Below are 14,130 nucleotides of genomic sequence, written 5' to 3'. Positions count from 1 at the left end.
AGCAGAGCTCTCGATGGGCGGTCTTAGGAGATCGGCTAGAACTGTACAGTACTAGACGAAAATGTTTAGCAATTTCTTAAAACAAAAATGTATATAAATTAACAATAGAAAACAAAGCAAAAGTTTTATAGGTGTGTAGAACGTTAAGTTAATTCACTTGTTATTATTTTTGGCTAAATATGCTTTTAAATAAAGCATATTCTTAAATTTTAACGAGGCAGTTTAAATAATTTTACAAATGGTACTGTAAACTTTTGTCTAGTTCTCGCTCTATGATCGGTGTAGAAATGAGCTCCGCAGACAAATATGATTGAGTTTGGAATTATGCTACGGCTTATCCTAATAAAGGGAAGGGGCATATCTCTAACTTCTTGAAACAAACAGTATTAATTTTCTTGGAACAATCAACTGGCGTACATACCGGCAGTTAGTTTAAGATCATAAGATTACGGTAGAGAAGACAACACGAACGAAGTACCACCTACTTACATATCTCATCTGACATCGTCTTCTGAGACCGTAAATTATTATTAGTGAGCTCAACGAAAAGAATAGGATACTTTAATGGTAAAGTAAACCCTTAATTCGAACGCAACACGGATTCTAACAATGATTCAAAAAGTAACGTAGCGCCAGGACCGGATAATATAAACACTTCTAATTTGGGTTATTCTTGTTAGATCTTGAAAAGAGCAGTAAAAATGCCTATATTCAAAAGTGGTGATAAGAACAATGTGCCGATATATAGGTCCATCTCGTTAATTTCTTATCTCCATCTCGTTAATTTCTTGCACAGCAAAATTTTTGAAAACTGTTTAAACAATAAAATGACAAGATGATGAATTTTCTAGTCGAACACAAAATTGATTATTTCTTGTATACCTATCTCAATATTACGAATTTTCTTATTTTTTAGCAGTTGTTTCGCCTTTTGCCATCATTAGACTACATTTAAATTTAGTTTTGTGTGTGTTGTAGTGGTGAGAATATTGGTTATATATTTGTATGCTCTTACAATTCGGTTTCATAAACAATAAACACACTGCATATGCCATTTGCACCTTAACTGAAAAGATTTTAAACCGATAGATAGCTCTAAACCTACTATTTTGGCTGACTTGGTCAAAACATTTGACACGTTAAAAAATGATATTTTATTGTCACACTGTCTGAACGCTACTGGTTAAAATAGGTGATACTATCAGTTCTAAACATTATGTGGTCGGGATATTCCACAGGGTCCAATACTAGGGCCCCTACTATTCGATGTAATGATACTGGGTGAAGTAATAGCATTACCAATGACACTGCTATTACCTTCCCGGTAATTATAGATACACTTAGTAAATGTTAGTAGGTATATGGCGATAAATTGCCCAAAACGTGATAGAGGTTATACAACTAAAGAAAATTTTCAAAAATTTTTTCTTAGTAATAAATTAGTTCATTTAAAATTCACTTTTACTAACCAAAAGAATGGTTTAGATACATCCACTCGTATCAATATGTGAGCGTAAATTTCAAACATAACTTCCTTTTTCCGCATTACAATAATAATATATGTACATTGAATATAAATTATTTCCTTTATTTAACAACGAAAATATAAAAAATATAGTTCAACATGACTATGTCTAAGTTAATGATACAAAACTATAAGTAGGTACCTCTCTTTTAATATATTTCAATATTTTGATTTTCAAATTATAAGAGATGCAGGTTTTCTTTAAAAGCATTCCATAACAAATTGTACAATATTGGCATTTACTATAAACAATTTCTATCTTTTTAATTTATGTATTAGCTATGTATATTTCTCTAGAAAGTTTTCGTTTTTCGTTATGTTTCATTTAAAATGATCACTTGAAAGCTTGTTTTTAAAGTCATTGTGCATTTTTAGTTTACTTATATGCTATCTCTAATTCGTTANGATTTTCCCCTCAAATTTAGGGGACAAATAAGTGGTATGGGGTTTTTTAAAGATTTTATATCTAATAGGGACTTTTGCCTTTTCGTATTTGTAGAATTAAATAACGTCGTTTAGTACAAAACCTCCTTACTTAATGTTCAAACTTCTCTATGAAGCTGCTAACTGTTAAGTAGAACTGAGACTAAGCATTTCATCAGTTCGAAAGTTTCGACTTTCTAGTAAAGAAAAAGTTTTTAATGAAGAAATTACAAGCATAATATTGTACTTATTTTTTGTTTGGGGTTTTTCCAAGTAAGGCTTAAGTTAAGAATCCCTAATAGGGGTAAAAGTTTTTGGGAATTTACAACATTGCGACCACAGTTCGAAAGTTTCGATTTTCTAGTAAAGAAAAAGTTTTTAATAAAGAAATTACAAGCATAATATTGTACTTATTTTTTGTTTGGGGTTTTTCCAAGTAAGGCTTAAGTTAAGAATCCCTAATAGGGGTAAAAGTTTTTGGGAATTTACAACATTGCGACCACACTACTTGTTAGTAACCTGTGGTAATGCTCTTACAACTCCCGTCGTACAACATTATAAACAAATACGCATCCCTTTGTGGCTTTTACTCCAACCCCTACAGCCTTTTTAGTACCTTAATAACTTAATATTTCTCAACTATACTAAACGTCAAAATTCCACAATTTTGAGGTTTAATGTTATACTTAATTTTTTGAGTAAATTAATTTTAAAACTAACTCGTACTACATAATGAAACGTATCATGTATCTTATTTGTTACCGGTGGATGCTTATTTGAGTTAAAGTACGTCCGTTACTGTAGAAATGACTGCAATCTGTCGGAGAAGATTATTACATTAATACGATAGCTTACCTAACGTCCGCAGTTCTCCGGTTCATCCCTTTAATACCCAAAAGACTAATTTCTCCAAACACAGATCCTTCGGATAGAGTGGCTAGTATTTCGTCATCTGTTCTACCGATGACTTGGACCTGCCCAGATTTGACAATATACATTTCGTTACCGACGTCCCCTTTCTTGCAAATGATGTCCCCAGGGAGGTAGATCATCGATTTGAGCTGCAGAACTAGCTCATGCAATAAACCCTCGTCGCAATCCTTAAAAAGGCTCACTTTGCTCAATGTCTTGAAGTGCACGTTCTTTGCAGTGTCCGTCTTCATTTTATGAGGAAGGCAGTCCAGAATTGTGTTCTCCTCTGTGAAAAAAAGGCGTAAAAATTTTATGGAACAATATAAAATCGTTAAGATCAGCAAATAAATAGAAAGAACAGATACGACATGTATTATATTATTTTACATAGGTAGATCATAGTTTAATAGTGTACTCTTCACAGGCGTTTAAAATTTTCGTGCACCCATTTATCTAACGGTTTTCTCATCTGACAACCGGTTGCGCTATTGAATGCCTGGACAATAATTTTCCACTTTTTTCGTCACTTTTTGAGTTCACCTCTCCGTTATTTTTTATTTCGACACACTCCGTTGTAATCGGAAGACTATACCGCACTTTGAACTTGTCGTTCTCCGGATTTCTTGCTCGAATTTTTGAACCGTAACGAAGTAGGCGATGTGTTTCTGAGTCCCGTGGCACGAGTTGTAACACAGTCTCCAACAATTTTGGTTCTGGATTCGGAGGAGTTGGATTGTTAATTACAATCATCGCTTTGTTTTTACGTTCTAACGCTTCGTTCTGTTTCATCAGTTGTTTTGCCTTTTTGTTGAGCAATTCTTGAGCTTCGGGATAATGTGTTAACGCGTTGTTGAGGTCAATTTTACTGAGGACGAAAAGATTTGAATAACCACGAGACCTGTAAAATAAAAAATTTTAATGCGTGACCATGGAAATTTCCACAAACAGCGCATCCGCTGGAGGCTGCAATTAGGAACAAATGAAGGAATTTGAAGTGTAAGTGACATTATTTTCATGACTATGTAATCTTCATCTTCAGATTAATCATTTTGTCGTCTGCTAGACAAGTAAAATTTGCTTGGCAACACAAATTAGTGTTATCAATCAATAAGAAAAATAAAGCCACGCGTTATTAGAACGAAAGAGAAAGTCAAATATAAAAGTCGAGAAAATCGTACTCCAAATTAATCGAGCCGCATCGTGCATTTAATTGCATGTTTTGTTAACGAAAATTGTCTGGCACACAAGTGATTAATTTAAAATCAAAAAGGAACCTTTTTTGATGTTCATTCATTAAAGAGTTTATATGAGCAAACACGAGTCTTCTTATTATCTGGCCCAGAGTCCAAACACCATCCTCACCGGACCTCAACACTTCATCTTCTCAATTTCTTTAAATAGTCCATTGCCGATGTTTTGTCTTCTTTATGTAGTGTGTGAAAATTACAATAGTTTTTGGTATTTCACAACCGACATGAGTTAGTTCTATGCATTTTCTAGACTATTCTTTTTTTTTAAACATTTTGCGACATCTTCAGTAATAACTTCAACTGAAAATACTTTTTGCAAACGATCAAGCTTGCATGGAAAATATATTAAAAAATGAAATAATTTTAAAATTCAATTTTTAATTATTAAAATTAACTTTTCTTCAATTGGTGAAAAGACGGTTGACTACATAACCTAATACGCACATTATAGATATTAATGATATATTTGTAACAGAAATAGAGACTAGACACACCAAAATTTTGGTACACCAGCACTAAAGTACAACCGAAATGCAGCTGAGTGTAGAAAGTAGGAATAACTGACTGTTATAAGTCAAAAACAGAAGTTGATAGTAGTGTAGAACTTTATTCTTTCATTTTCTTCAAAAATAAACAAAGCAAATGTTTGTATTTCCCTTGTAGACCAGAGGTAGGAGCAAAAACAGGTCCGAAATGCATGATGACTGATAAAAGATACAAAACAGAAAGGATTTCCCCTCAAATTTAGGGGGCAAATAAATGGTATGGGGTTTTTTAAAGATTTTATATCTAATAGGGACTTTTGCCTTTTCGTATTTGTAGAATTAAATAACGTCGTTTAGTACAAAACCTCCTTACTTAATGTTCAAACTTCTCTATGAAGCTGCTAACTGTTAAGTAGAACTGAGACTAAGCATTTCATCAGTTCGAAAGTTTCGACTTTCTAGTAAAGAAAAAGTTTTTAATGAAGAAATTACAAGCATAATATTGTACTTATTTTTTGTTTGGGGTTTTTCCAAGTAAGGCTTAAGTTAAGAATCCCTAATAGGGGTAAAAGTTTTTGGGAATTTACAACATTGCGACCACACTACTTGTTAGTAACCTGTGGTAATGCTCTTACAACTCCCGTCGTACAACATTATAAACAAATACGCATCCCTTTGTGGCTTTTACTCCAACCCCTACAGCCTTTTTAGTACCTTAATAACTTAATATTTCTCAACTATACTAAACGTCAAAATTCCACAATTTTGAGGTTTAATGTTATACTTAATTTTTTGAGTAAATTAATTTTAAAACTAACTCGTACTACATAATGAAACGTATCATGTATCTTATTTGTTACCGGTGGATGCTTATTTGAGTTNAATAATATAATTAATTTTAAAAGTAACTCGTACTACATAATGAAACGTATCATGTATCTTATTTGTTACCGGTGGATGCTTATTTGAGTTAAAGTACGTCCGTTACTGTAGAAATGACTGCAATCTGTCGGAGAAGATTATTACATTAATACGATAGCTTACCTAACGTCCGCAGTTCTCCGGTTCATCCCTTTAATACCCAAAAGACTAATTTCTCCAAACACAGATCCTTCGGATAGAGTGGCTAGTATTTCGTCATCTGTTCTACCGATGACCTGGACCTGCCCAGATTTGACAATATACATTTCGTTACCGACGTCCCCTTTCTTGCAAATGATGTCCCCAGGGAGGTAGATCATCGATTTGAGCTGCAGAACTAGCTCATGCAATAAACCCTCGTCGCAATCCTTAAAAAGGCTCACTTTGCTCAATGTCTTGAAGTGCACGTTCTTTGCAGTGTCCGTCTTCATTTTATGAGGAAGGCAGTCCAGAATTGTGTTCTCCTCTGTGAAAAAAAGGCGTAAAAATTTTATGGAACAATATAAAATCGTTAAGATCAGCAAATAAATAGAAAGAACAGATACGACATGTATTATATATACGAAAAGCATTATTTTACATATTATCTTTATATTATTAATGTACCAAAGTTAATATCTGTAAAATGTGACCTAGAAATAAAAGAGACAACAAAAACATTAAATTTATTTGTTTCCGATATTCTTATTATTTATGTTAGAGACTTTTTGAATGCTGTACTTGAACGAGGTCTATTCAAAAAGTAGCGCACATTTTGTGCTTTTTCAAAAATTATTTACTTATTCATGCATATTTATTTTGTCCTATTCAAAGTAATCCCAACCAGATATTATACACTTATGCCAACGTTTTTTCCAATCCTCGAAGCACTTCAAAAAATCATTTTCTATGGTCTTGTTCAACTCTTCATTCGCTGCCGTCTTTATCTCCTCAATCGTAGCGTAGCATCGTCCTTTCAACGGTCTCTTCAGCTTCGAGAACAAGAAAAAGTCACAGGGGGTCAGATCTGGGGAATACGGTGACTGCGACATTATTAGTGTGTTGTTTTTAGCCAAAAATTCGCGCAAAAGCAACGGTGTATAAGCAGGGGTGTTATTAAAGTGCAAAAGCCAATTTTTGTTCTTCCCCAAACCCAGGCGTTTCTGTCGGATTTCTTTCCTGCAAATTGCCCATAACTTGCAGGTAATATTCCTTATTTACCGTTCTACCCGGTGGCAAAAATACTCATGATGCACCACGCCCCTGCAATCGAAGGAATAGGCAAAAATCGAAAACCAAAACGCGTGCATGCTAAGCAGCTGTCAAAAATTAACTGAACATTCAACATAATGCCACAAAAAAATCGAAAATCGAATATATGTAACCAGCGGAAATTAAAAAGTCGCAATACTTTTTGAACGGACCTCGTATTTAATAGATCATTAACTTGCTTCGAGACCTAATTAGGAAAAATGAATTCCTGTTTCTTTGACTCTTTCTCAGGATGAAAAGCTAAGCATATAAATTATTTTCTTTTGTTCGTGTAATTAACTTTTGGGTGACTGGTGCAATGACTATGTGGTATTAGGTTTTCCCTGGGTAAGAGTTTGTTCCGAGTTTTTAACTTGAGCAGAGTCCTCTTGTTATCCTTTTATTATCAGTAGTTTTGACTAATTTTATTTGATACTGATAATGTGATCACGCTATTTTTGAATTTGAATTAATTCGATTTAATTATTTTCATGTTGGATAACGGGGCTTTTATTTAAATTTAATGGAAGCTTCCAGGCTCTTTAATACCTTTTTAAATTTATGGTACCTACTGAATTGTTTCGTATTTGTACTGTTGAATAATTTAAGAGTAAAAGATTCAAAACTGACGGAGTCCCGACAGACTCTCCCTCATTTCCTGTATTAGGTACCCTTTCTGATGTTTTTCTTGTGATTATTGAATTTTACACAGTTTGAAGGTATTACAATGCAACGTTTTTGATAAGTAGCCTTTGATTGCTTTCTTGACCGTTGGCCATTTGTTGCTGGTTAATTAGATCAATTACTCGATCTAGTTTTTTTTTAATTAATTTGTTGTATTACTTTGCACCTTCCTTGTAATATTTAAATTGTAGAATTAAATTATTCTTAGGTATTGTTTTAATTGGTCTAGTTAGGCTGAAATTTAAATTAGGGGTTCGAAGAGCATCGGTCACTCCTTGTCAGAGTCCTTGAAATAACTATTTCGGAGGATTTTCTTATGGTAGGTTGGCCGGCTCCAGTAGATGGTTTCTTTAAGGTAACTGAGGTGATTTCCAGGCACTCTACCTCCCCCATCTATCAGACCACCTGTTGCTAAGTAACCCTCATCGAACATTTTTATGGGTATTTTTTTCTGTCTGCCGCATCTTTAAGAACCCCGAATAAGTCATTCCCGGAGATGATGCCATGGATGGATTAGACTCTGACAGGAACTGACTAACGATCCCCCCATTATAAGAAAATAATTCATTGTAATCATTAAATAAACTACGAATTGGTGTTTTAAATAAATTTTATATGGTAGTTNAAATAAATTTTATATAGTAGCTGTTACTTTATTGCTTTATTGTTAGAGAGCTTCGAACTCTCTTTTAATGAAGGGAATCCAAGAACCTCTGACTGAGCATCCCGAGGTAAATTTCTATTCTTGTTTATCTTTTGATTCTTTGCTTTGGCAATGTGGCGCCCAAGTAATTTTTGCTTCAGTTATCTTTTGGTGCATTTATCTTATTTAATTTTACAACGTAAATTTAAAATAGCAACCAAAAGTAATTGCGTTAAATTGGTTAAATTGTTGATAAAGTTTAGCAAAGAAAAACTTTTAAAATGACATAGGATTTCATAGCCTCCTATATAATCAACATTTATTTAAAAATGTAGTTTTTACAATGAAAATGACCAACTTAATATTAAATGAATAAAGAAATTCGAAGTGGTCAGTATTCCGTCGAAACTGCCAGACACGGATCGCGATTTCGATCTCGTTGGATCTCATTAGCGCTTCTGGCAGTTTCGACAGATTACTGGCCACTTCAAATTTCTTTTCGATTTCGTGCTTATCACGTAGTGGTGAGGTACTTCTGGATACACAGTGATCCGTAAAATGTAGCATTGTACTACAGATGGCGTTTACCGCGCCATTTGTAGGATTTTTTAATACTAAATGACAAAAAGCTTTTGTACCTAAAGTTCGTTGAGTTAGCCATGTATAGTTGAACCACAATTGCACTCTTCGTAGTGTCTCCTGTGGCAAATTCTGCCTTCGCATGTACTCCAAAGTTTCGTCTTCTAATTTTTTGAAATCCGATTGTTGTCTGGTAGCAGTAGCAATTATATCCCTTATTTGACCGATGAGAAGTGCAAACACGAACACACCCATCAACCACGAAAATGTCATAAAAATGTATTCGATTTCCTGCGTTGGTTTTGGATTTTTTCCAATCGAAGTTGCCGTTTTTGTGGCAAAATAGAAACAAACGATGTATGCATTTCCTTTTCCGTTATAGACGAAACTGTTACTTCCGATGCCTTCCCATGCCGAAAAAGCATAGTAGGCGCAAGCATTCAAGTGAATTAAGTACATCATGTACATCAGAATTTTCTTTATTCTGATAATATGAGGAGAATGAATTATTTTATCTATTAATTCTATACATTTCCAGAATGTGTTAACTTTAAGAAATCTTGGAAGACGTAGTATAACCAGTTCTGGTCCAAAGTAAAAATAAAGAAGATCCAACGGGAGCAACGATATCAAATCCAACTGGAACAAAATTCAATTGCTTAAAACAGTAAATATACGTAATTACATTAAAAACAGAAACGGCATAATACGTGTTTTTTTTTTGTTAAAAGAGATATTAGTAATGTCATAATAACGGTGGCGCCAGGATAAACTATAATGGAGATAGCGGGAAATTCAAAGACGCAGGCTGCGGATGAGGTATCGCAGAACCCAGCAACAGAGGAGAATCTTATGATTAGGGAGCAACAGATGAAGGAGGCCTCAAGGGGACAGAATACCCGCAGGGGGGGTCAAGGGGCTTGCTAATGATGGTAGCTGTCAGATATAGTTGACGACCATGGAAGAGGTAAAAGTGAACAGAAGGGATAAAAATCATAAGGAAATATTCATTTGAAAATTCATTCTCAATTTTTTTCGACTGTAAGTTACCTCAAATTAATGAGAAAAAAAAATTATTCCTGCTGTCACACAGAATCGAACCCAGGACTTTCTATCATAAAGAAATAATAGGATCTTGAGGCCGAACTGTGATACCCTATCTACTCACGAATTAGATTTTTTAGGGATACTATTTTTAGTCTTTGTGAAATATGGAATGTATTGATAATCTTGCACGTTTAAAGAACTTCCGAACGCACGGATTCGAATCGTTACGAACTGACTCATTAGCACTCTCTATCGATACCTCCGTTCTTAATGACCTTGGTGACCCAGATTTTTGGCTTTTTTAGTGTGAATGATAACACTTGGGAATATTCTAATATTCTCGCGCATAGAACATAGGGACTGTTCCCAAGAAACGCTCCAAAGCGGTTGATCGAATATAAACTTTCTTTGAGACACCTTATATTTAAAAAAGTACGTACCTGATAGTTGTAACGACTAAAAAGCAATTCCCAAAAGTATAACAAAACTGAAATACAATGTGGCTGTTGTTGCTTTAAATACAAATTTTTGGGATGTTCAAGAAATTACAGATTCAGAAGCAGTGGAGTATTGAATAGGCGTAGGCGTTCTTTTTTTGTTATTGACAATATTCTTAATTGAGTGTAAAACATTCAGATCTTTGAGCAGAATTAAGTTTTTGCTTAACTAAAATGTTATGCTAAACACTTAACACGTCTTGTCTTCTATAATTGTCAATTGTACGTTAAATATTACTTGAAATATAAAATTATATCTCTACACTATTTCTAGAAACAGTCATATCTTAAATTGACATATTATGCTGTAGTTGTGAATAGCCAGATATATGGGCAAATAAAACTCTACTATGTAAGTACTTTTGAACAATGAATTAAAAAAGTTAGAGCCTATTCCATTAAGTGTAGAAGTATGAAAATGTGCAACCCGTGTAAATTATCTATCTTAAATAATACTTACCTTAAAGTCTACTTTCCGAATATAATTTCTTTTTGTCATCTTGATATCCGAAACCCAGAATCCGTCGCATATGTACATAATTCTTGGTTGAACTAATATAATGTCTATAAGATAGACAAAGTCGGCTAGATAATCGAAGAACATCCAAACCGCCCTGTTATCGGGTGTTTGATACGGAAAACTACTTCTTAAAGGTATCACCCATACGTTATAAATAACAGCCAGTGCAGCAATACACATCCATACTACATACGAAGTCGTTTGGGGATGTATTACTTTAAATTCGATGTAAAATTTGATTTTTTGGAAGCAGTTCCCGTCGAAATATGGTGACATGAGCGATGGACGATCGAAATCGTCATCGAAATCCATCGTGCTCTGTTGAACTGACGCTTCTGATTTTGGCGTCACAACCAAAACTGATTCGTGACTGCTTATGGACGATGGTGTTGCAGATTGTTCTATTCTTTGGCGAGCTTTTTGGGTTCTAAAAGAGAATGCCTCCACCAAATGTCTTATTCTGTGTTGGATGAATTGTAGATCAGAAGCACTGAAAAAAACGAATATTCTAAAGTGAAACCTTTCGTTCGAGACTGAAAGGTAGCGCATGTACAGTGCTACATGTTACTTATTCACGTCATTGGCAGGTCCATGATTTCATTATGTAATACACAGTGGTGTTGTGCTAATTTTTTTTTTACCGGAACGCGTATATATAATTATATAGACAGGGCCGATCCTGGGTAGGCGACCGCTCTGTGCGGTCTCATGTCCCAAATTTGACGACGACGACGGGGGGGGGGGATTTCCCCCAATTTTCGCCCGTCGCCAAGATCGGCCCTGTATATAGCATAAAAAGGAAAGGAAACGAAATAATTTATTTTTTTTTCAATACGTCAGCCAATTCTCGTTATCAGAAATCATCTTTAGTTCCGGAACGCGTTCCTGTCCAAAAAGGAAGTACCGGAACGACGTTCCGGAGCGTTCCGGCTCGACAACACCACTGGTAATACATAAGTTTAGCCATTAACCTTAATATCAACATTACCCGGTTATTGCAGATGTATGTAATTCATCTGATATTAGGGTTAGGTTACAATATTTTGGCAAGGCGACAAGTTAATGACTTTGACAACCACTGATCGTATAAATAATTACGGTAACAAATACTGTATTTAACGCCCTTGGAAGCTCACCTATGAAAGGTGGTAGAAATAGCACCCTTCCCCAGACACAACACCATTACCTGCCCTCTATCTGACCTAGGTTATATTAGTTTGCATTAGGATAGATAGAGTAGGCTAGGCTAGGTTGTAGTGTGAAAAATATTCCCCTCCCCCATGGGACTTTTCCCATCTCTTAGGCGAGGCTTTTCTAAAATAAGTAGATGAAATAGATATAAATTGTCGGAGAACTGGGCTTAATATTTCAACGTTATTCGAAATATAAACAAATTTTAAGTTAACAGAGGGGATTACTTTTTAATATGAATGTGGATAGAAAAGTTTAGAAATGAGAAGGTTTTATAGAAAGAGAAGGAGAACAGAGGGCGCTATGGAAGTTAATAAGAAATGGCGAAATAAATTAGTAGGACACTTTCTCAGACATAAAAGGTATGATGATGGAGGTGATGATGTCATCGAAATAATGCTCAAAATTTTATAGAAATGCAGACCTCGGCATATTTGACTGAATTCCTAACACGTTAGTTGGAAAAAAAGGCGTGGCGGTCACGAGGAAGTAGACAAAAATTATTGTAAAAGAGTGTTATTCGGAATACGAAAATATAATATCAAATCAGCTTCAAAGGTATTTTCGATTATTGAATTTTCTGCTCTTTCCATTGCTGAGATCAAAAATATGTATTCATACTAAAAAACAATGACTTGATATTCACATATATTTGTTGCTTCTCAATATTACAAGAAAGTCTGTTGTTGATTGATTAGTTTAACAAATTTATGATCTACACCTACGGTCTAAAATTTCTACATCAGCATAAACTATTTTTTACAGTAAAATTTATTTTAACAATTTAATGGCGATAATAAACTTTTGTTGTAGTAGATCAGTGTGTTTCCCACACTTTCGACAACTTTGTATCACTTCTATAATTTTTATAACAATAAATACCTCTTGTCAAAACAATACATATATTCTTATAAGAAACAGTGTATATAATAACAAAGGAAAAATAAAATTCTTTTATAATAACAAAGTAAATAAAGGTTATATTGTATGTGTAAGTATATTATAAATAACATTAATTATAATTATAATCAATGAAAAGTATAAAATCATCTTAATTTGATTGTCTTTCGAGAATATTTTAAAATACTCTTTGTCATACGTGAGAGCTTTCCTAGCTTTCTCCTTAACAAGTTCTTTTAGATTTAAAGGTAATTCACCCTGGTTCACTTCACTAATTTTTGTTGGTTTGTTGTTATCATATTCACTGCCTTCTTTCGTTTCAAACAATTTTGCAGCAATCATGAATGTTGAGGATAAAAATTGTATTCAATATGAATTATTAAATTCCATGGGGCTTATTAACAAGTAAGGAAGTATATTTTTTTATTTTCAGTGTTTGTAAAAAGAATGCTAGTTGTTGACCAGGCGCAGTCAGGTGTGGGGATTACCCGGACATTTGTGCGGGGCACCGAAATGTAGGGGGGGGGCATTTTGGCTGTAAGTGTGAAAAAATATTGATATGTTAAATACCCAATTAATAAAAAATTTCACATATCGATTTTTTCGTCAACTTTCGTTAAGTACTCGTTATCGTGGCTGTTTGAAAAAAAAATTTGGAAAGGGCGCACTTCAATGGATCTCACTGTGTTCTGTTTTGAAGAAATTTAAACAGCAATTTATTATTTCAATTTCGATGTCTTCAAATTAACTTATTTCGTTTATTTTATTTATTTAATACGAATATTTGGGAAAAAACATGCAAAATGACATAATAGATCTGCTGCATAAAAGTATTAAATAGATTTTTTTTATTTTACAATCTAAATACAATAGATGCTATATTTGAACAACTTAGTAATCATAGTAACTATTTCCAATTCTTGTACAATGTATATACGATTTAAATACTATGTCCAAGGAAATGTTACTAAAACATTGTAAGAATCTGAACAAATAAATTTAAAAGACGTAATAAAAATGTTTGCAGAACTAAAAGTGAGAAATGTGATTTTTTTCATAGTTGTTACATTGTTTTATATTTAAAATAACTTCTTTTTGTTTGATTGTGGAAGAATGCACATTTTCAATAGCATCTAAATTAAATTTCTACTGTTTTGTATTTCTTGATTGTTAATCTTACATTATGTTACATGTTTCTTTCTAAATATATGCTTTTATTAAAATTTAAATAAGGTCATTTTATTTTTTACTGATAATAAAAAACATATATACCTTTATTTAAAAAAAATTATATATATACTTGGGTGGATTGATAAGTTTCCG

General features: G+C 33.6%; 1 protein-coding gene across 1 annotated transcript in view; it reads right to left on the bottom strand.

Moving 5' to 3' along the window:
* Positions 1–3,250: 3,250 nt before the first annotated feature.
* The window catches only part of LOC108733889 (cyclic nucleotide-gated cation channel beta-1), a gene marked incomplete at its 5' end in the record, with an annotated part of 16,844 nt that continues 5,964 nt past the window's right edge, over positions 3,251–14,130 (bottom strand). Inside the window, 4 exons of the mRNA XM_025973463.1 lie at positions 3,251–3,758; positions 5,640–5,982; positions 8,712–9,291; positions 10,657–11,206. Of these exons, the coding sequence (XP_025829248.1) occupies positions 3,326–3,758; positions 5,640–5,982; positions 8,712–9,291; positions 10,657–11,206 (1,906 nt within the window). The remainder of the gene's footprint in view (positions 3,759–5,639; positions 5,983–8,711; positions 9,292–10,656; positions 11,207–14,130) is intronic.

The sequence above is a fragment of the Agrilus planipennis genome, unplaced genomic scaffold, assembly GCF_000699045.2.
Source record: "Agrilus planipennis isolate EAB-ADULT unplaced genomic scaffold, Apla_2.0 scaffold85, whole genome shotgun sequence".
NCBI lineage: Eukaryota > Metazoa > Arthropoda > Insecta > Coleoptera > Buprestidae > Agrilus > Agrilus planipennis.
This window is presented reverse-complemented; position numbering and strand designations above follow the sequence as displayed.